General features: G+C 40.0%; 1 protein-coding gene across 4 annotated transcripts in view; it reads right to left on the reverse strand.

Annotated features, from left to right (window-relative positions):
* The window catches only part of KIF13A (kinesin family member 13A), a 117,320-nt gene that overhangs the window by 4,848 nt on the left and 88,591 nt on the right, over nucleotides 1-23,881 (reverse strand). The window contains exons 21-39 of one of the 4 annotated variants that reach the window (XM_068160834.1): nucleotides 22,706-22,870; nucleotides 21,902-22,075; nucleotides 21,212-21,363; nucleotides 20,961-21,093; nucleotides 20,696-20,842; nucleotides 19,493-19,531; nucleotides 18,087-18,186; nucleotides 17,318-17,444; nucleotides 16,280-16,335; nucleotides 15,040-15,164; nucleotides 13,817-13,993; nucleotides 12,429-12,521; nucleotides 11,707-11,859; nucleotides 11,232-11,309; nucleotides 10,646-10,693; nucleotides 9,024-9,135; nucleotides 8,132-8,283; nucleotides 7,508-7,612; nucleotides 994-2,077 (exon numbers count right to left, since the gene is read on the reverse strand). In XM_068160834.1, coding sequence (XP_068016935.1) covers nucleotides 994-2,077; nucleotides 7,508-7,612; nucleotides 8,132-8,283; nucleotides 9,024-9,135; nucleotides 10,646-10,693; nucleotides 11,232-11,309; nucleotides 11,707-11,859; nucleotides 12,429-12,521; nucleotides 13,817-13,993; nucleotides 15,040-15,164; nucleotides 16,280-16,335; nucleotides 17,318-17,444; nucleotides 18,087-18,186; nucleotides 19,493-19,531; nucleotides 20,696-20,842; nucleotides 20,961-21,093; nucleotides 21,212-21,363; nucleotides 21,902-22,075; nucleotides 22,706-22,870 — 3,220 coding nt within the window. The remainder of the gene's footprint in view (nucleotides 1-993; nucleotides 2,078-7,507; nucleotides 7,613-8,131; nucleotides 8,284-9,023; nucleotides 9,136-10,645; nucleotides 10,694-11,231; nucleotides 11,310-11,706; nucleotides 11,860-12,428; nucleotides 12,522-13,816; nucleotides 13,994-15,039; nucleotides 15,165-16,279; nucleotides 16,336-17,317; nucleotides 17,445-18,086; nucleotides 18,187-19,492; nucleotides 19,532-20,695; nucleotides 20,843-20,960; nucleotides 21,094-21,211; nucleotides 21,364-21,901; nucleotides 22,076-22,705; nucleotides 22,871-23,881) is intronic. The other 3 variants (XM_068160835.1, XM_068160836.1, XM_068160837.1) reach the window with 3 other exon arrangements.

Consider the following 23,881-nt stretch of genomic DNA (forward strand, 5'->3'; position numbering starts at 1 on the left):
GAGTCACCGTCCCTGGAGGCGTTCAAGAGGGGATTGGACGTGGCACTTGGTGCCATGGTCTAGTCATGAGGTCTGTGGTGACAGGTTGGACTCGATGATCCTCAAGGTCTCTTCCAACCTTGATGATACTGTGATACTGTGAATTGCAGTGTACATTGACTTTCTGACTCCTTCAAACTGAAGATAAAGAATGAGCATGTTGGGGATTGTTCAGCCTGGAAAAAAGGGTCCAGCAGGGACCTTATTGTGGCCTGCAAGAAAGATTTTTAGCAGGGCCTGTTGCAACAGGACAAGGGAGTGATGGTTTTAAACTAAGAAGGGAGATTTAGACTAGATACAAGGAAGAATATTTTTACAATGAGGGTGGTGAACACTGACAAAGGTTGCCCAGAGAGGTAATAGAAGGCCCCATCCCTAGAAACATTCCAGGTCAGGTTGGACGGGCTCTGAGAAACCCGCTCTAGTTGAAGATGTCCCTGCTCACTGTATGGGTTGGACTAGACAACTTTCAAAAGTCCCTTCCAACTCAAACCACCCCATGACTCTATTCTAGGAAAACCTGTGCTTTGTAATTAAGCTTTCCCAAGTGGAAAACAAATTATAACTGAAAGCTACAGACAGCAAATCTATTTGACAAGTGGTGTCCACTGTGACTACTGACCATGAACATGCATGCTGAGTTCTTTAAAAGTCTGCCAATTTTAGGCTCTACATGTTTCTGTATTTTGAAAAATAGAGGAGTACCAACAGGAACCACCACAACATGCAGAAGCATGATTCTGCATAAAGTGGGAACAAGGCTTCAAGACAGTGAAAAATGAATCCTTAAGTGAAGTGTCCTTACAAACAGGAAGATTGGAACTGCATGTATCAGATTCTAAGCCTATATGAAACTAGAAGTATTTCCCAAGAGTGGACAGCAGATTGTGCTTTAGCTTTAAAATATATCACACTAACTAAATACATAGCTTAGACCATATTTAGTCTTCTTACCCATCTGAATGTTCAGTTCAACTCCAACCCAGATTCCAGCAGAAAAATCCACGGTTCCAACATATCTCACTGTGCCCATCTTATTACTTCCAACACAGACTCGTTCACCCACTGCAACCCAGCTAGGCAAAACATGAGCTTGATCTGCAGAAGCACCTTCTTCACAATCAGAACCATCCAAGTGGTCCTTCCCAATAAAATCATCTATGGAAGCATCAGGGTAAGTCTCATGATCTGAAGTCTCTTTTACCAGTGTAGAACACAAAGGGCTTTCCACAGCATCTGCAAGGCGGTTGCCTGCCACTGCTGCAGAGTCCAGGCTCTGCTCTTCGTCAGTGCTTTGGGGTAACTCCAAGGAACTCACTCCATTAGAGGGCACAAGGGAACATGACTGTGGAGCTGTCGAATGGTCAAAGTCCTTTCCGTCTTCGACGCCCATGAACTCCGTAAAGGAGTGATCTTCCAGAATGTCCGTCACATGCTCAACTGTTGCTTCACGCGCTGAAAACTCAATTGTCTGACAGGTATTTTTGCCACCTGAGGAACTTAATGATGAAAGTGATGCAGCTCTGGGTAACTGAGAGTCTCTGTCAGTGGCATCAAGAGACAGTGGTACTTGTTCCACTAAGGCACTGTTTTCTTTCAGTGGTAACACAGGTGACTTTCCTCTTGCTAACTCCTTTTCTGCCTCTCGACATTCCTTGTTCAAAGATCTTGCATCATGTGCAACAGATGATCCTGGGGGATCATCAGAGTCCAGCTCCTTCATGTGACTGGCTATCTGGTCTGTGCTATCACTACAGGGAACAAGCATGTCAGACAGGGTAGCGTTAGAGGCACTGTGGGAAAAGTAGCCACTAGTAATACTGCTAGTGGTAGGGCTGCGGGATACCTCTTTCTCAAGAACACGTGAACTCATGAAGTCTGATTTGGGAGAAAACCACTCCCTGTTCTCCAGGCTAGCATTGTAAACACTGAAGTCAGCAAACTCCTCCGGTACGTAAGGCCGGAAATTCTGAAAACTTTGTGGACTTATCAGCTTCTTATTGATGGCCTCCAACTCATTGTCTTCCTCCTCGGAGTCCTGCAGGAGAAGAGAGGGTTGCGTGGGATTAGGAAACTAAGAGAGTAAAGTTTTCAAAATAAACAGACCTTCCTTGATTTTCTTCTTTCTGAAGGAAGAGAAATAGATACCTTGAATATTCTTTAACTGAAGAAGGGAAGGTAACTGGAAAGAGCTGCTGGGAACATATCCTGACTACACTGAGCTGTTCTCTTTCCAGAAAATAGAAGATAAATTCTAAATTGTTCAGAAAATAAAACACAATAAAAGTTTGGCATAAGAAAAGCTCACAACATGGAAAAGTTGTACATTTGCATCTTTTCATATTTTTAAAGCCATGTATTACATTTCCCCCCCCATGATTTAGACTAATGAAACCTTTTGAGGGTATTCCATAAAGGTAATTGACCACTATACAAGACAAACAAATATAAATGGAAAAGGCCTTGCACAGCCTCCAGCGCAATACTGATTACTTGACTACTGATGATTAAAAACTACCCTTCACAATGGGATTTCCTATCAATCTGATACAAGTGAGGTTGAATAATTTTGGTTACCCTTAGCTGTCAGAGCTAAACACCTTCACCAAGTTTGACAATAAGAGAAAAGGATTGCACTGTCTTCAAGAAAGCATTCATGTAGACAAGTGAATTTGGAAGGAAGTAATCTGACAGACTTTGGAGATAGCTCCCTGAATTCCTCTTTGATGAGAAGTGGTGATTGCATGATTGCACTGTGACTAGCCCACAAAAGTGGTTTTCATAGAGCCCAGTTGAAACTGAGAGCTTCTGCCTATCAAGATGCATCTGAGAAAACCTCAGCAGTGTTGTCCGTGCTCCTCTCCCAGTGTACAATACTGTGGGCAGAACCCTGCTTGGACCTTTTTTAAGCACTTTGGTTTTATACATATATAGATATGCATGTATGTATACATGTCTATCTATGTGTACACACACTTCTATATGAAAAGAATAGTTCCTTTACAGCAAATCCCAACTAGAAAGGATAACATCAGAAAAATGACAACTGATGAAGTACTTTAAGCTGAACCAAAATTTCCAATATTAATATTTTTGTTAGCAGTTCAATCAGTATCTGAAAAACATGCCTCTATTTGCCTAAGAGTATCTGACAAAGCCAACCAAATTCCAGACTGTAAATATTTGCTGAAGCAAAGCCTTGGAATCCTTTGCTTACTAATTTTCCACAGCTTCACTTCAGAGTTATTTTTCATAGGGAAGTTGGAAGAAGGCTTTATTTTGAAATTACTTCTCTGCAGAGGAGTCTCAGTGTTATAAAATGTCACATAAGACTGTTGAGATTATTTTTGTTATTGAAAACCTTGTTCTTTCAATCTGAAATCTGCCAGCAGTCCCTGTGAAAGGCAAAATCCACACATACTTCACTGAGACTATGAATATCCTGCTGAGTACTAAAGCACTATGCAAAGCATCTTCTTGCATTTTGGAGTATATCTGTTTGCTCATCTCTGAGGGACCTTTCCTGCTTACTTCTTCTCTTTTACCCTTACTTAACTTACTCAGTTAAGTTTTCCTCTAAGCAGGACCTTGTGGTTTGTTGTTCTGAAAATGCTACAAGCTTGTTTATAAAATATGGTGAGTTTAGGATATGACATGAACTCCAAACCGGTGTTTAATGAAGGATTTCTAGCGGATACTTGCTAAACGTGAAACCAAAAGGCATGTTTCTCCTTCAAATCCTGCAAGATTCCTCATTTGACAAGAAAAAAAAAGGGAAAAAAAAAACAACAAAAAAACCCAAACTTGTAGCACAAAGGGCCTCTCTTCAAAATCCAATGGGATAAGATGTAGCATCAGTGAAAAATGGCTCTGCTGCCCCGCAGACACTGGTGAAAAGTCAAGCAAGTAACCACATCGCCAGCAGTGCATGGTTTCACGGTTATCTATCGTGGTAAATACAAAAGCTGATGTATGGTGAAGCAGTCTTACTAGAACATGGCCTGTGAAGAACACTGCAGATAGGTGACAAGACACCACCTTCTGACAGACAAAAGGTGTCCCTTGTGGGGACAAGGAATAATTTCCTTTTGAAACTCTTCTTGAGCTTCCCAACTGGGAAATGCCAGAACAAAGCAATTTCAAGGTTCTTCAAATTCCTGTGGATGTAAGATATGAGGGAAAAAGATGGAAATGACCTTGTACTGCTCAGGCTACTGGCAGAAATAAAGATAAAATTCTTGAAAAATTGGAAAAGAAAGTGTAGCCACTTCCTTGGGAAGTAACAGAAAGACTATCAGGAAAAGAACTGGCAACAGTAAGAATATGTCAGCAAGAATGGAGAAGACTATATATTAAGATCTATCAAGAACAGAAGCAAAGTAAGCAAGAACACAGAGCACCTTCCCTACAACTGCTTTGTAACAAACACAGTGTGTAATTAAACGTTAGAAGTATCTGAGCTTTCAGATCCCTAAGTTACAGCTTTCAAGTAACTTCAAAGATGCTAGTTCCCATTTTGCTAATTTAAAGATCAGTAGTACTTAGTGGCTGCATCAGCACTGCTTCAATTTTCATTGCACAGCAGAAGGAATTACTCAGACCCCTCTTAGACATGTCATTATAGGTAGTGTTCAAGTATGCTCAGTATGAAAACAGTGCACCTGACTTTAATGTATCCACTGTACTCAGGTGTTGTGGAGAGCATGTGGAAGTTCTGTCTGAAATTTTAGGTTAAATGCTCTATTCCAGGCCAATTGAAAGAAACAATTTTTTTAACTGTCTTTTGTTTTTCCCCCTCCTATCTTCCTTTGACAGACGTTTGGAATATTCAAGAAAAGTTAAGAACAGACCCCAGAGAAACATGAGAAAAAAGGCAAACATAATTTTTATGCCTACTTAGATGTAGAGCATTCATCTAGTTACAATTACCAGCTTCCTGTATGTTTAGTCACTTTATTTCTGTGGCTTTTTTTTTACATGCTGTAAGATGCAAGTGAGCATCACACCTGAAGCAGCACCAATCATCCAGTGATGAACAGAACAGAACAGAATAAACCAGGTTGGAAAAGACCTTTGAGATCATCAAGTCCAACCTATCACCCAACACCATCTTATCAACTAAACCATGGCACTAAATGCCCCATCCAGTCTCTTCCTGAACACTTCCAGTGATGGTGACTCCACCACCTCCCTGGGCAGCCCAATCCAATGACAAATCACTCTTTCTTCCTAACATCCAGCCTAAACCTCTCCTGGAGCAGCTTGAGACTGTGTCCTCATGTTTTATTGGTGGTTGCCTGGGAGAAGAGACCAACCCCCACCTGGCTACAACCTCCATTCAGGTAGTTGTAGACAGCAATAATTAAGAGTGTGAAGCTCTGTATCTTAGAGCAATCATTTATAGCATTGATTAATAATTTGAAAACTTCACTCCAGATCAGATAGGAGGAGACAGCTGAAGTTTCATGTGGAGCTGTAACACTGCTCTCGTTTAATCTCTGAGCTTGTTCTGACAGCACCTTTCATTCAAATGTGTGAAATTTATACTACACTCTAGTTAACATACAGGCTTGGGCCAGCACTGAAGAATAAGAGGTAGCCTGGGAAGTCTACAACTCAAAGGCTTTCTCCCTAATGTGAGAAAAAATTGACAAAGCCACCATTTGATAAACATGGTACCATAAACTGGAAGAGCTATGCAAAGTAACCTTCTCAACCTCCCCACTAATGGCTGCTAGTTCTTGTCTGCCTCCCTGGTACCCACTCAACTGTCTGGAAGGTGATCAAACAGGGGAGCAGTTCCAAGTGAAACACGCCAGGGAAAGTTTAGGTTGGATATTAGGAGAAAAAAGTTTCACTGAAAGAATGAAACACTAGAACAGGCTGCCCAGAGAAATGGTGAAATCACTGTCCCTGGAAGCATTCAAAAACCATGTAGTTATGCCATTTAAGGTCATGGTTTAGTGGTGGACCTGTCAGTGTTAGGTTAATGGTTGGACCTGATGATCATGGAGGTCTTTTTCAACCTTAAGGATCCCATCATTCTATGAAACGTCACTCTGTGGCAGTCTAGCCATCACCTGGATGGATCAGATCCTTTGATATGACTTACTGTGCAACGAAACAAAAAGGTTGATGCATGGGAAAAGTTAGTGCAAGCAGCTGAGAAGTAAAAGAAGGGCTCTTTCCAGCCTGCTGCTGGCTACAGCAGGTTTATGGTGTTCAGTCAATTAGCTCCATTCTATTTGGAAGAGCGTGATGCAGGACATTGCCCTCTTCCAGCTCTGAATGACTTTGCTTATCTTTGGAAAACAGCACAAGCAAATGCCAGGATTAATTCAGGGCATGCATGGCTAGGAAAAATTGTGCAACATTTTTTTTTTTCCCCAAGGGATGTTTTCAACCCAGTAGAAGACTTTGTCTTCTGAATACCTTCATGCTATTTACATCAGTAACTCAGTGTGAGTCAGCATGTCAGCTACCCTATGGAAAATTAACATGATGGAGAATAAAACAGCTGCTACCCAAAACCAGCAGCTAAGCTTCTAATATATACACCAGAACACTCAGGATACTTTGGTATAACAACCTACAGAATAGCATTAAAACCCCAAAACAGATTTTTTAATAGCTTGTCTATATGGTAGAAAAGGAAATAACTGCTGAATGGGAAGAAAACATCAGTAGCACTCTGTGGTAAGAGGCCTAAATTACTTACAGGAACTAATAAGAAGGTTCTAAGTTTTAAATCTAAGGTTCTGATTAAAGCAAGTTATTTACAGCCATGTTCAACAGCCCACAACCTGAATCCACCACACAGCAGAAATGATGATACACCTTTTGTTGAAGCAGCAGTGAGAAAAGGATTTGGCAGGTGAAGATTAAAATAAAAGCCCTCCACCTCAATTCACCACTTGAATTATGATGAAGACAGGCTGCAGGTTAATTCAGAGCAGCAATCTTATTTTAGTCATATTACTTCCAAATCAGGCAATGAGAAGCTTTTTGTAGTGTACCCACACCTAAATGCATGGTTACTTACACCAAAGGGGATCATTCCATTTACTCTGGGGTACAGTCACAAAATCTGGGTAACACACAAGGTACATTAGAGTGACAACAACATAGTGCACTAAGCCGCCCTTTACTTCATCATTTGTGCCTTGTAAAAAATAAAGCCTCCCCTCTCATGCCCACCCCACAAGACACACCACATTTAAATATAAAAAACAAAACCAGAAATACAAAAGCAAATGCAAAACCCCAGCTGAGTTAGTTCCGATACAACAGATTGCCTTTGCAAGCCAAGCAAGCAACTGTACGTTATAAGCATTACAAACAATCACAAGTGATTACACCCACATTACACTTTATTTTCTGCTGCAGGAGCCTAAGTGCCTTAAGCCCACCATCAAATGGCCCTAAGCCCACCACCAGGCCTCGTAACAGAAACTGGTACAGAACTTACAATCTTTTCCTCACGTATGCTATTGCTTTCTACAGGCATGCTGCTGGCGTGACTTCCTGGAGGCACCACACAGCCAGCGCCATGCACCTGAGATGAAGGCATGCTCTGCAAAGGTTAAGACACACAACACATCACACAAACCACAGTTCTGACCACGGCACCAAATGTGTGCAAGTTAGAAAGCCATTAAGACGTGATGAAAGCAAAACATACATGCTGGCCGCATACACATCAAAATTCAAGTTTACAGGTAGAAAAACTCATGTTCTCATCCCATCAGAGTTTTAGGCTGAGGCATAAAGGTCAGAATTATAACCACCAGAACTATCTGAAAAAAACCCCACTAACTTCTCATTGGAGAATAAAAAAAACAAAACATTGTTAAAATAGAACAGAAGCACCCCATGAAGGAGAATACTTACCAGGAAGTGAAAAAACCCTCTGTGTTTCGGGTAAAATACATACACCAAAACAATACCACATTTAAACAACAGCATGATTAAATTTACCAGAGTATGACAAAGCTCTACTGCAACAGATGCATGCTGCAAACTATTTGCCAAGTGCACAAAAATCACTCAATTTCCTTTTAAAAATCCCAAACAGGTGGTTTTCAAAGATTACCTCTTGACTAAGCAGAGGTCTGCTTTCAAGTGGGGTCTTCCTTTTATGTTCCTCTTTCACCGGCATTAAGGGCTTGAAAAATTTTGGTGGCTGAGGAGAAAATGCTTTAAAAGGGCTGGCCATTAAAGCATGGGAATTCTCTGCTACAACACCTAGGTACAAAAGCAAAAATATTCTATTTCAGTCCTTCATATTTTGGTTGCAAGAGCGTCATTCAAACTAAGTGAAGGTTAAGCCATGAATCTGGCAAGTTGCTGGCTACAGAAAAATGTCAAGATTTTGGTATTCAGCCACTTGTCCAAGCATGAGAGAACAGAGCTCAAAAAGACATTATGTCCCTCTGCAATTCTGTCCAGCAATCTTGCACAACCAGGATGATCAACAGGGAAATTATAGACAAGGAAGCGATAAACTGTCTCACTTAACTGCAGCAGTAGCTCTACCTGTAATACCCAGATTAAGAACAGTGTGTTACAATTTGACCTGAAGGAGGCCACCTGTGACATACTGACATGGCAGAGCAAATATCCACATCGTGTGAAGAACTTGCAAAAGGGACCCTTCCCACTTTAACAAAAAACATCTCAATTTTCAGAGTCATAAAATAACAATGGCTCCTCTTTATACATTTTTTTGTCTTTACATTGTTTTGATTCACATTTAGCATCTTATTCTGCCCTGCTCTTGCTTTTCTGGCCACCTTCAATTTCCCATGAGGGTCTTCATGCATTTCTCCTTTCTCCCCTACTTCCAGATTATGTTTTGCTGCAAAAGCAAGAAGCTGGATAATGCATTTTGCAGGAACAAAAGCACTGAGAATTTAGTTTTCAGTTTGATGCAGTAATTAAGAAATGCCAAACAGCGCCATTATGTATATACTTTAAACTCTCACCACTGCCATCTTTGCTTTTTCGAGGTGAGTCCCTGGGTAAAGTACCATAGCATGATACATCTTGGTAACTGGAAGAACAGTCAGATATATCTAGGTGACTTTCAGACCAACCCTAGGAAACAAAACCATATAAATATGCATGTTGAGACAGGCAAACATGGAAAAAATCCATTGGTAAACTCAAATGCAATTAAAAACAAACAAAACCACAAACCAATGCAACCCAAATCCAAGACTGAATGTACATAAAAATATCCCAAAACTGAAGGTGTGTCAAGTTACTGATTTAAGACAATCTTCTGTCACAAATGGATTGTTTAGAAGCTAAATGGCTTTTCAATGAAGCATGTTGAGTTTTGCTAAAACTTCTTCTTCTCAGCGGTTCCTACAATTCTAATATGACAAGCAGAGAAGGACAAGGAGGATTCTGGGCCCCTCAGTTCCAGAAGGACAGGGAACAGCTTGAAAGAATCCAGCAAAGAGCCATAAGGATGATTAAGCCCTTCAGTTTAGGAAGGATGTTGACTTGCTAGAGCGTGTCCAGAGAAGGGCAACAAAGTTGGTAAGGGCTTGGAACACAAGCCCTATGAGGAGAGGCTGAAGGAGCTGGGGTTGCTTAGCCTGGAGAAGAGGAGACTCAGGGGTGACCTTATTGCTCTCTACAACTACCTGAAGGGAGGTTGTAGACAGGCAGAGGTTGGTCTCTTCTCCCAGGCACCCAGCACCAGAACAAGAGGACACAGTCTCAGGCTGCACATGGGGAGGTTTAGGTTGGATGTTAGGAAGAAGTTCTATACAGAGAGAGCGATTGCCCATTGGAATGGGCTGCCCAGGGAGGTGGAGTCACCATCAGTGGAGGTGTTCAGGAGGAGACTTGATGGGGTGCTTGGTGCCATGGGTTAGCTGATTAGGTGGTGTTGGATGATGGGTTGGACACAATGATCTTGAAGGTCTCTTCCAACCTATTCTATTCTATTCTATTCTATTCTATTCTATTCTATTCTATTCTATTCTATTCTATTCTATTCTATGGGAGTGGAAGATCGCCCTTATGAGGAAAGGCTGAGGGAGCTGGGTCTCTTCAGCTTGGAGGAGACTGAAAGGTGACCTCATTGATGTTTACAAATATGTGAAGGGCCAGTGTCAAGATGATGGAGCCAGGCTCTTCTCAGAGATGCCCAATGACAGGACAAGTGGCAATGGGTGCAAGCTGAAGCATAGAAGGTTTGACATGAACACAAAGGAAAACTTTTTCACTGTGAGGGTGACAAAACACTGGAACAGGCTGCCCAGAGAGGTTGTGGAGTCTGTGTCTCTGGAGACATTCAAAACCTGCCTGAACATGTTACTGCATGATCTGCTCTAGGTGATTCTACCCTGGCAGGGGGGGTTGGACTGGATGATCTGTGGAACATTCTGTGATTCTGTGTGACTATTCAAAACAATACATAATTAGTGCAGTATTTTGGAAGAATATTATGTAACCACTGCAAAAAATACTGGTTGGGTTTGCTTGAGATTTGGGGTTGTTTGTTTGTTCCCCCCCTCAAATTCTCAAATACTTCAGAGAGGAGGGCAAAAAAGTCCGAGAATGTGTACTGTTTGTTGTCGCATTTACATACCTTGTCATCTTCATCACAGGCAGAGAGATCTAACCGGCTACAGGACACCTGCAGAACAACAGGCAGAACGACAAAATGTCTACATTTTATTTAGAAATTACAATGCTTTGAGGAAACACTCTGATCATTTAGTCCTAACACATTTTCTTTTCTCTCTTTTCAGCTAAGATTATTTATATGTATGTGCTGCATGAGCAAGTGATAGCAGAATGCACAAAATGCACACAAAATGGAAACTATCCCTTAGCATTATGAATAAAGTTAAAAGGACTTTGAGTAAAAATAATCTCAATCAGGGCGACCATCATCCTAAACTACATCCAGAATGGGAATCCTTACAGAAGGAAAAGAGCTTTGACTTAGCTTCCCACTTCCCTGTCAGTTCTGGTACCTCTCTACCTAGGACAGACAGTTGTAGGAAGAGTTTCAAGTAACTCATTTTCATTCATGACAACTTTCCTACAGGTTGGTTAGTCCTAGCTTAGAATGATTGTTATTGTATCACTGTGCAAGCATTACAGCAGCACACAAACAGCATGCCCCTGCCCCATTGGTGTTAGTTTACCAGAGAGCAAAGAGCCCTTACATTGTGGACATTTGGAGTGCTGATGCTCCTGCGGATATTTCTCGCTTTGGTGGAGAGTGCCTCTTTGACTGTGACTGCCTGTGTGAAGAAAAGAACAAACTAAAAACAATGACATGGTCTCCTGATGAAAAACAATCAAGCAGGACAGAAACTTTTTTCAGTGTAGTTAACAACAGCAGATGTAGCTTGCATTTACAAGCCTTAGTTTGCACACGCAACCATCAACATTTGTATGTAAAATTCATTCTTTGGTCTTTTCCTGTTCAAGGTCTGTGTACTACACCATTGCCAGCTATAGTTACTAGATCCACCACTATGGAAATTGTGTATTTCACAGAAGTAGTCTTATATTTATCCATCCAGCGTTCTCCAAGAACTCCCAAACTAAAAAGCAAATGATGTTTATTATATCAATCATCTCTACTTGAATTCTTGTAATACAGTTCAAAAGGTACAAGAAGTGCCTTTTCCTTGCCTGTCTTAGTCGTTCAAGGCTCAAAATGTTCTCCACTTGCAACACACCACGTGTGTATTTTTCAATGTATGTTTCACCATCAGCTGTCCCTTCATTCTCACTCCTTGCAGCCATCAGTGCCAAGGTCTCACGGTCCTCAATTTCTTCTGTAGCCTAAATTAGAAGTTACACCACCAAAGTTTATACAAATTAAAGTCTTTTGGTTTTAATCTATTAATTCACTTTTTTAGACCATCTCAATCCAGGCATTAATTTGAATCAATAACACTTACCTCAATCAGTAGTTCTAATTATAATCAGTAAAGGACTTTGCAGTACAGATACAAGTGATGCAGAACTAAGAGGTCATGCTGGGAGAAGTTTTGCCCATTTGCTGTAATCAATGTTCTTCTAGAAATTGCCTATGCTAAGGAGTAACTAATGACAATTTCCTAGGCAAGTAAATGCACCTTCCTTCCCAAACCTCTTTGCATGCACTAATATGGTCTCAAAAATAGCTCTACTACATGGGCTCAGTTAAATGCTGTAAAAAATAAAATCCCTACAGTTTTCAACAGTTTAAAGATATATAGGATCTTGCCACTGATCTTCAGGATATACACCTTGGCAAGCTGCCTCCTCTTAGCAGAGCAGGACATTTACTTTCCAATCAGTATCACCCACTGCAGCAGGTCATTCTGTTCCTTTCTGTGAATTTACCAGCGAAATACAGTACAATTTACCTTTGGTATATTGGACACAATTTCATAGGTCACTCCACAGGCATAATATATATTTTTCAAGGATATTCTCCTTTTCAGGCTCTGGGTGAAACTCTAGAAACAAAATTAATTTTTAATGATTGTTTTCATAATGATTATTTATGACATCCCAAGAAATAAGAGCTTGCAATGTAAAAATTAGTTTTACCACAAAAACACATTTCTCAGGATCATAATTTAATAAGTTCCTTTTTAGCTTTAATGATCCTTTCAGTACTCTTTACAGCCCTGTGCTCGGTACACAAAGCTACTACGTTCAGTAACAGTTTCCTCCTGTTATGCACTGATGCTCTAACCTCCTGTGCTAACTTGTCACAGTGAAACTGTAGCTGTGAATCTCTAATATACAAGTAACATCATTTCCCATTTTTTCAGCCCCTTGTTAAGCAGGGAGAAAACACCTTTTGTAATAACAAAGCCTGACTCTGCTTTCTAGGCATCACTGAAATAGTAAACCAGAGTTTTCACTGCTGTAATCACAAGCTTACCAAGTTTTGTTGTCAGGTTAGCTAGCCCTTGCATCATTAACTCTAAACAACTTTCATCTAACAAGGGATTTTAGACAAAAGAAACTAGAAGAGGGCAATGCAACAAAGGCAAAAAGGCATGGAATTCAGCTGCTTGGCAAGCTGCTTAGTAGCACAACAGCTATTTTGTGCTCCTCTCCCACAACTGCAGTGCAAAATCTGAATCAATTCTGAAATATGCTCTTAATCATCTGGGAAACAGAAAGGAACACAATTTCAGAGAGCATCTCATTATCTAAACCTACGAAGCAGCAAAGCAAGAGGAACAGCAGCCACTCCTGTGGCCATCTTCTTCAAAACAATCATGTTAAAGTGAGGGCATAGAGAGTGTACACATTTGGGTAGTGATGGGAAACAAGCCTAGTTTGTAATTGGGAGAGATCAGCAAGGAGGAAAAAAAGAGATTCAGCAGATCTGTTTACACTGAGCATCCGAAGGCCCAAAAGATGCTGTCAGGAACAGAGTAGCTACAGTGACCTTGTATTGGATAAGCTACTGCAAACTTCTACGAATCAAAGAACATTTACAACTGTATAGATAAGAAGGTATTTCTAGTGTTTTGGTTTTGTTGGGGTTTTTTTCAACAGAAGGAGTGTTTGTTATACTGAACCAAATCAGGCTGAAAATTGAACAATTTAAAGGAATATACCAGAGGCTGCAGCTTCACTGCAACCTCTAAGAGCCTATTTTTCATTTGTCTTTCAAAAGAATTGGAATGACCAAACTTCCATAAAATGAAGCAAGCAGCTAAGAAACCACATTCCTAAAATCAAGGATATGAAACAAGACTAATAATGTGATAATAATATCTGAACTTCTTACCTGTTTGTTATAAATATTGGCTGCAATCCTCTTGCGCAATACCAGCTCCATTGCAGCAGGGTGGCTGAGCTGCACAGTAGTCTTCACTATTAAGTAAATTCTCTCATTTTGAGGAGTTACCCTATTCAGGTGCACTGAATCATGAACAGAAGAGTCCCAAGCAGCAGTGGCTGAAACCTGTGCAGGCAAATTACATGGAGGAAGGAAAAGACAATCGGATTCTGTTACTCTAATAACAGGCATAACTTGAAATGATTTAATGTAAGTAAAACAATCAAGAGAGAAATAAGCATCATTCAACAAAGTGGACTGAAACCTCTGAAGAGTAAGGAATTTACCAGAAGCAGCATAGAAGAGGTGGTAAGATACTGGGGAAAACAACTGTGAGCACAGACCCTGCACTGTGCAGACCCTGCCCCAAAGGGAAATATTCACACAGCTGGAGGCAGACAGGAAAGCAGAAGGAAGGCTGGAGGAAGGAATACCAATCCTATTGCAAATGTACTACAAGTTTATTAAATCCAATGTCAAATCTTCCATCTGTGTTGGATTAGATTACAATGGCCCATACAGAATAAACATGTCCCCATCCTGCAGAACATCTTTTCTCTTTCCCACTGCCTCCTCCCCAGCTTTGGCATCCCATTTATTCTGGAAATGCTCTCTTAAGCAATGGCCTGAGCTGGCACAAAGCATGGAAGAAATGTGTTACGATATTTCAAGAGGGATTCAGAACCATTCCTTTCCAACTTTATATGTAAAAATTAGTGTACTACAAATTATTGTACTACAATCTATTTACTGTATTATTAAATTGTACTACAATTTATTGTACTACAATTGTAGTACTATGTACTACAATTTATTTAAAAATTAAGCTTGCCTACTGTGCACAATACATGAAACATTTTTCTCTGAAGAACAAAAAGACTGCAAGAGGAATGATGAAAGGGTTAGGAATGAAGAAAAAGGGAATTGCTAGAATAGCTGAAATACTATTTTGCCAAGAAGAGCTAAGACTTGTCACCTCTGAATTAAGGCAAAAGAGCTAACAAGTCCTATCCTCTTAAATTCTAAATAAATAGGCCAGAAAATGAAGACAGCACTAGATATAAATGGTACTTGTCAGCCAAAAAGACAAATACATACAAGTAGAAAATAAAGCATAAGAAGAAAGTATTAACATAAGCTGCAGTTGTCAAGAAGGCTTGCTAGCAATTTACCTCATCATCACTGTGTTTTATGATCGGCAGGTAAAAGAAGGGACTCCCATGCTCCTTTGGTAGAATTGAGTTAACTCCTGATGCATGGGGACCTATAAGTTGTTCATTGGCACTGAGGTCATCAGCTAATGAAACAAATGTGCAAAGAATGAAAGAGTTTTATACCAAAGGATATTAATATAGAGAGGCAAAGTTGTAACACAAAGTTGTAATAAAGTCTTATCTGTATTTCACAGTACCTTTCATTCTAATTCATCTCATTACTAGGCAGCATTTTGAAGGTGATTTCAGCATACAAAAGAAGGGAAGTAAAACCTGGCTGAGACTCAACCTGGCCACATTTTCACATAACCCAAACAGAATTCAAAACTATTTTTAGGTGTTCATAACATGAATCTACCCAGCCAGAAAAATTCTGATGTATCCACCTGTCCCCCTAACAAGCTCATTTCTTGGTTAAATAATTTATTCTGTCTGCCAATCTCTGCAGATGAGGAAAAAGAAATGAAAACATTCCTTGTGAGCAGAGATGAAGGAATGAGTATGTATCATTTTCTACAAGTAAGTATTAATGCCTACATATACATTTCTAGTAGCCTACAGCAGTGCTGGAGATGACCATGCCTCTGGTTCCTCCTCTGCTTTGCATCCAAGTTTATAATTACAGACTTGCTTCCTAAGCAGTCCTTAAATGTAGTGATAACTTCAGTTTCTTCTTACTTACAGTGTGTATCTGTGTCTTAAGAATATATATCAATAGTTCACTCACATGTACAGCTAAATACCTTCACAGGAGAACATAAAGATTTTCAAACAAAGAGTTAAGACTCTACAGACACCTCAGTGGAAGGAGGTCTGGAAGCACTGGAAGAGTCTATATCAGTGCTTTAAAGACGTGTGGATTTGTACCTTAAAACATTTACAGGATTTTCTTATCTGCTGTTCAGTTCAAACCAAGCTTGCTCTCAACTATTTCTGTTGACTGTTCTGGTGTACAGCCTATCCCTGTAATCATGTTCCTCAAATTCTATCTTTATTTTAAAATAGCTTTGCTTAATTATTTCAACATACAGAATCACATGGAAGAAAGCATTTTAGAAGGCATATCAGACAGTGCCATTGCCAGGACTTGATTTCCAAGACATTGCAGATTCATTCTTCCACTTACCAATTTATTAATATAAAGTCAAACTAACCTAACCCCCCTCCCCAGTTTCTCAAATCTGCAGTTACAACATACCATTCAAATCAAGGAAAAGGACGGGTATGTGTGTTTCCATCCCTGCAGGCGGAATCCTGAAACAAAACAAAGTGCTGTCAGGAAGGAAGGCAAATTCCTATCTAAGCTAATTTGAGCAAACAGATCTCCACTAAAGTTTCATTACCTGTAACAAATGACTAAAGCTGTCAACATTTTGATGGCTAATATGAATGCTTCTGTTGCACAGGCAGTATTCTGTTTATCCACACATGCAGCTAAAGGTAGTGCTTTCCCAAAACTTAATTCACACTGCACACAGCACATTCCAGTAGCTGTGAGCATGAGCTTTAAACAGCCTTCTCTGTTTCATAGAGTAATCTCACTCATAAAATTAGCAACCTTTCAAACAACTGGGTATGTAACTACTGGCAAGGGACAGTATTCATATCAGTTAATACACTTCTAGTTATATGACCACAGCTCTTTTCAGGCAGATAAGGGGGGTAAAAAGGTGACAAAAGGGTATGACCACATCATTCACCCAGTGGGGAAAAGATATTATCAGAGACATCAGTGTACACTTTCCTAACATGCTGTATTCCTCATTTTTACATGTCAGCTCCAATGATGTTAGTCAAGACACATTTAAATGAAAATATATTAGAAACTGAAATGAAACTGAAGAGAACATATCCTTTGAAATCAGACTTTCTCTCCTCCTTGCCTCTTATCAGTGAAATGACCACATGCTCTACCACTCATTTTTGAACCACTCCTTTTCTGAAGAGTCAAAATACAGGACAATTTTCTCAGAATTCTGTACAATGCTATGCTAAATCAAAACAATTATTTTCAAACCTTGAAAGCTACCTCAAAGTTACTTTGAATAATATTTTAACCAAATAAATCTTACATTCAAACCAGCACCTGCCCTTTTGGCTTTCTCCCAGATGAGTGTAAATCTATATAGCACTACAGGAAAAATAGAAGCTCTAAACCACCCTCAGATTTTTACCTTGTAGCATGCAATGTTTGTGCAGAAAGAGCTAACCACTTCAATTTTCTTAATGAACATACCAATTTGCAGGGGCACCAGGAATTCCACTGCCTGGTGCTGGAACAAACACTGCATTCCTCTCTTCTGTCAGCCCTACCCACTGTTCGACCAGCCGGGCTTCTCGCTCTATATCATCCTCAGACTTTTCTACAGCAAAAGAAATCAGCATTATGTGAGAGGTATATTTTCATGGCATAGGTAGTGTGGTTTAAGGTCTGCTGGGGGGGGGGGGGAGGCACGCTGGAAACCTGACTCCTTAGGTGGACCCAGGTGGGCAGGGAAACCTGACCCCAGAGGAGGGGTTCCCAGGTCACGTTTATTCCATTCCCATTTCCTGTCTACACTCTATATAAGGGGAACCACTTCCTGCCTCACTCTCTTGCCTTCACCTCGCTGCTTTGCCTGAGAACTGCTGCTGCTGCTTCTTAGCGATCATGTGGTCCAGGCCTATTCCACGTGGTCAGACCTATCTCCAAAGAATCCACTGCCATCAAGAGAATCCATTTCCATCTACAATCTGGTTCTGTATATACCTGTATCTAATCCCCTTCCCTTATATCTCTGTAACCTTAAATACCTTTTATTTTTGTTGAAATTACTTTTTTAACTTCCAAGTTGGTGCAAATCTTTTCTTTTGTTGCCTACCCCTTTTTCTTCTCCCACCTAACTTTTCCCCACAGGGGGAAAGGGAAAAGGGGGCAAGCTAAATTCTGTTCCATTGGGTTTTTGGCTCCAGAAAAACTCAAATGGCAATAATAGGGAATCAAGTAGGACTTTAAGTTTCAAAACCTTGTTTATTGCTGATCTTTTGAATCTGCTCATCTAAGTATTCTCTGCGTTTTATCAATGCATCAGACCACCTTTCTCGTACACAGTTTAAATCTTCTTCCTAGCAAAGAAATGGAAAAGAAAGTTACTAGCCTATGTGGTTAAGATGAAAGGGCAGTGATCTTTGTGGCAATTTCATCAGAACAGATGTTAAACAGCTTGCGTGATGCAGAAAACATTTTTCCCCAAATTACATGCACACTGATTAAGTACCTCATTGCCCATGAATAGAAACTTATTTGCTTTCAAGTCTGAAATTCCAACTGGAGGTAAAGAAAATGTGACTGCCTCAGTTGCTGGACAGAATTTTACACCACAAGCTAATTACTCAGGGAGGTGGCGATTAAACTTTCGAATAGCAGGTGGAATAGGGAAAACAGGTATCATCGGTTGATTGAAAGTTCTCCTGAAGATTAGACAGGTCAGTGTACCCTCAAACCTGCACAAAAATTCCATTGCTAGTAGCTGCTATCAGTGCAATTAAAAGATTTCTCATGCAAACAAAACCCATCATGCAATCATGCTTTGTGGTATCACAGAAAATCTGGTTGGCTCTTCTCTGTGATGTGTCAGAAAGCGCATAAACAGCCCGCAAGAAGTTAGTACTTTGGTATTTTTGAGATTCCTGTAAAACCTAACACATTATCTGAAGGGAAGTCAGCATTCTCACCTAACTGGTTTTACTTCTGTAAGGCTGCCTATTGGAAAAAAGTCTTCCAAGGAGAAATCTGAAATGTATTTTACTTTTTTAGCTATTTTGACTTCTGACCTTTGTTGCCTTTCAAATGAGCCTTCTTTTACACTACCTAAACTGTGACTTATATTTACTTACCACACACAAAAAATAATCAGGCTCAAGGTTGGTTTTTGTGTAGATAAAAAAAAATTGCTTCACTGAAGCTTCTGTATTTGCATCCTCCCCTCTCTTTATCCCACAAGCATTTCAGACAACTGCACAACTTAAAAGATTATGATGTTTTCTTTAGGAAAACAAACAAACAAAATCCCATGCTGGGAAAGATGCCTGCAGCTGCAGGTGGTTGTTCTTTTCCCTGTGATATTCAGTGGAAACTGTTTCCATTCTCAATCAAAGTGTTTAAGCTTTCATTCACATCCGAATTCATGTAGCCAGTTAGGAGAGCTGACTGCTGAGGACTAGAGAAGAAAGCATACTACAGGAGTATAAAGTCACAAGGTAAACTGAAATAGCAGTGGTTTATAGCCCAGGTAGCCTCTTAAATGCACAGCACAGATGTATTTCAAAGCAGCTTTTGCTTGATCCAGTATGCTTGTTCATTTGAAAGTTGCTGGCTTATTAGCATTAGCTGTGCCCCATGCCACAGGATTGACAGCAACAGCAGCAATACCTGGTAACTATCCATATCACCACCATCATCCTCCTCTTTCTGGTAGGAGAAAATAAATTTTGTAAAACACAAAACACACATACATTTCTCTCCACAGAAATACCCCAAAACATAAACATTCTGCTACATTCACATTTTGCTAAAATTTAAACATTGTAATAACCAAAGTCTTATTAACAGGCAGAAACAGGTTTCCTTTTTTTTTCCATTAGAGACTAGAGCAGCTCAGACATGATTTCACTATGAATGAATATATTTATATTAAAAAGAAATTGGAAACCCACAGAATACAGTGCCAGAAAAAGGGCTGAGCAAGCACATTACCAATCTTCATGTTTCACAGATTAATCTGTAAATTTATATTACAGAATCACAGAATTGTCAGGATTGGAAGGGACCTCAAGGATCATCTACTTCCAAATGCCCTGCCACGGGCAGGGACACTTTTCACTAGATCAGGTTGCCCAGAGCCACATCCAGCCTGGCCTTAAAAACTTCCAGGGATGAGGCTTCCACCACCCCTTTGGGGAACCTGGTCCAGTGTCTCACCACCCTTACATATTAAATAACTTATGGTTCTGTGCCCTTCTGATGAATGGCACCTTGCTTCCCCTGCCTGCCTATTCCACTTATCCTTAGCTATCACAGTTAAAATCATGCTTTATTTTCAATATGAACTTGCCCAGTATTGTCTTGAAGTAATTTATACTTCCTAAGGACTTTTTCTACTACACAAAATAGCTTTTCACATTCAGTAGTAGCTGTGTTTGCTTCTGATCAAACAGCAACCTGGCCCTTTTTGAAAATGTAAATACCATCTTGCTAGAAGACATTCTCTCTAATTTTCTTCTATTTTTCCCTGTTTTACACCCTCCTCAACTTTCACCATCCCTGCAAGGGAGAGGAACTAGGAGTCTAATATTAATCACCTCTACACATAAAGGTAAAAATCATTTCTATATTCCCATCCTCTTGGGTATATTGAAATATCACACTTGGTACTTTATCAGCTACAGACTGAGTTTTAAGCAGGAAAAAAAAAAAAAGGCAGCAGGTCTAGGACTAAATGCTCAGATTGTAAGTATTAACCTCAAATACATGTAAAATGGCAAAACAGTGTATCCTGTACCAGCGTGCTAAGGTCTCTCTGGAACTATGCTTGGCTGGATCTAGCACAGCAAAACCAAAACTTAACCGTCTTACCTGGTAGCTGTCCAAGCCCCTTTGCAGTTTGGTTGATCTGGCAGTCACACCACCTATGGAGACTGAAAGAATTGCTTCGACCATGAGAGGCAACGTTCCTGAATGCTGTACGGGTGTCACTGTCACCTGAACTCTGCGAGAATGACCCTGACCAGGTAATTGTGAGACAGACAGAAAGAAAGAGAAAAAAACACGAGAGAGAAACTAAGAATAAAATTAAGCATTAATTTAAGCATGAATAAAAAGAAAGGGCAAAGATACATACCTGCCTAAGCTGGAAAATTCCTCCTGTGTTCACATCTTTTGCCTGATGGAGTTCAACTGCAGTATATTCTCCCATCTCATTCAGCTCTTGTATGGAAATCCACATTTCTATTCTTCGAGTTACTTCATTCCACCTACAAAGACATCCCCACAAAAACTAATGGTTGCCTTGCTGAAGGATATTTGTGTGCTACAAGTATTTGCAAGCCTTTGGAAAGCTGATGGAGGCATTCAGGTTTAATTTATTTGTACCTGTCTCTAAGTGTTCTGGTTTTTGCATGAAGAGAATCAACTTCCCACATAGAGCTGCCATTGCCAGTGCATCTGTGACCCCACACCTCAACAGCAAGAGCTCCTTCTGAAATGAACTCCAAAAACTCCTCTGTGACATTCACCACATAGTCCTGGCAATGAGATGAACAAATTGCATTCAGTTAAATGGAATAACTGTATCTCCTCAAACAGTTTATAAGGACACACCCAACAAGTACCTATCTGTAGGGCAGAACTGTACAGTTTGGATCATAAAGTTCAACTCTGGTCAAGAAAGCTGTGCAAATTACATAATGCCAGCAATCCCTGCTTCCGCATCCTGCTTCTCATGCTTTGACAATTTCCATTAAAATGATGTCACAGCTCAAATACCTTTTTAAAGATACTGAGCTTACTGAACAAGTATGTAAGGTGTCATTATATAATAGTATAGTTTCCCCCATGTACCAAAGAAGACAGCTGGATTTAAAAGAGCAATCAACTAAAAGACTTTTTTTTTCCATTTGGCTGCATTTTGAAGAAGCGATGAAATGAAATGTTACGGCATTCTCCAGTGGAGTCAAAAGTCATTAGTTACACAAATCGATGCCTTCCTTCACTCTCAAATTCTAAACAGCTTATTTCAAATATACCACCCTCCCAATAACACTGTTTCATAACATTAGTTACCTTACAGTGGGAGAAAGTCACTGTAAAATGAGCATCTTTACTCTGAGGAGAAGGCACATCTGGATCTACCACTGGCGCTGCTACTGTTGACTCGCACTGATCCCAAAACGTATATTGACAAAACACAAAGTTGGAGAGATTAGGTGGCAGTCCGGTTGCTTCTTTTATTTTCACCTGAGGGGACAAAATAGATGTTGTCATAAATATGATGGCGGCTTCTTTAAACTGTAAATTGCTCAAAAACTAAAGTATTTTACCCAAAAAGCACCAACAGTCAAGAAGAATTTTTAAAGGACGCCTCCAACTGCTTCCTAAGGATGTCCCTATTTAGGAAATCCATATTTTGCTTATGCAAGGAGATCACTTAGATGCATCTAATTAGCCTGCACATGTGCATGCTTTCTTTTGAAGAAGCTGATAAGCTTGAATAGAGAATGAAGCACTTAATCACAGAACAAATGAAGTCTAAACACCTCCTATAGATACTACATTATCTGATTAAACAAACCATAGGAGATGAAGAAACATGGGGAAACAGTTTGTCCTTTTCTATCTGCCAAGGATGGTCCTTGTAACATCAGTATTTATGATGGAGATCTACATATACTAGAAACTAATGCAAATTACTTTAGTCACTGGCAACCACAGACTGATGCACATTGAACCAAAAGAAGATAATGTTCTCTTTTCTCTTTAGATAATTTTAAACAAGCAATAGCCGGTATAGCTCAGTAATTTTTACATCAGACTGACCACATAGTTACAAAGGCCTCAAACTTAAATTCATCAGGTGTTCTCACTTACCCTGCAGGAGAGCTTCTTTGCTCTATGAATAATTTCTCCATTGTGATCTGTGACTTCCAGACTCCCACTCTCACTGGAGTTTTCAGATGAGTCATCTCCTTCTACTACACGTTCTGGGACAGACCCAGTGACTCGCATTACTTCAACGTGCAGCCGTCCTGCAACCTAAGGCAAGATAAATACTAAGAACCTATATGCAAGAGACTCAAAGACATTAAGGGGGCAGACATCTAAGTCTAGGTGAGCAGAAACACAGCTAAATGCTTCTGAACCACAAAATGAAAAATGACAACATCAAAAAAGAGGACAAAGGAATAACAAATCTCAAATGTATTTGGAGGCAGAACTACTGACCTTCTTAATTCACAAACAACAGAAAAGTTATACAGTGTCATGACTGTGTATCAGAATATTATGTTCTGACTTCAGCTGGGACAGAGCTAATTATCTTTTCTTAGTAGCTAAAATAATGCTGTGTTTTGGATTCAGTATAAGACAAATGCTGATAACACACTAGCATTTTTAGTTGCTGATAAAGAATCAAGGACTTTTCAACTTCCCATGTTGTGCTAGTGTGCAGGTGCACAAGATTCTGGGAAGGAACACAGCCAGGACAACCTCCCTGAACTAGCCAAAGGGTTCCCTACCATAGAACATCATATGCTTAGTATATGAATTGGAAGGAGTTGGCCAGGATGAGCAGATCACTGGCTGGGCATCGGTCAGCAAGCAGCGAACACTTGCACTGTGAATCACTTATCCTTTTCTTAGGAGTTATTTCTGTCTCTTTTTGTTCTCTTCCTTTTCAGTGCAATTATTACATTTTAAATAACAGTAATAATTATGATTTATTTTACTGTAGTGATTAAACTGTTCTTATCTCAAATGATGAGTTTTCTTCCTTTTCAATGCTTCTCACCATCCCACTGAGAGGAGGACAGCATTTAGTTGCCAGCTGGCATTAAATTTACACTGATACCAAGAATTTTATCCTACTATTTTAGTATCTGGGCAGTTGTAAATAGTTGAACATTCCAGGTCAAGTTGGACAGGGCTCTGAGCAACCTGCCCTAGTTGAGGATGTCTCTGCTCACTGAAGTGGGGTGAACTAGACAACTTTTAAAGGTTCCTTCCAATCGAAAGCATGGGATGATAACACAATACGATGTCACCCTG

This window comes from Melanerpes formicivorus, unplaced genomic scaffold (genome assembly GCF_026170545.1).
Source record: "Melanerpes formicivorus ecotype bairdi unplaced genomic scaffold, bMelFor1.0.p_v2 SCAF_53, whole genome shotgun sequence".
NCBI lineage: Eukaryota > Metazoa > Chordata > Aves > Piciformes > Picidae > Melanerpes > Melanerpes formicivorus.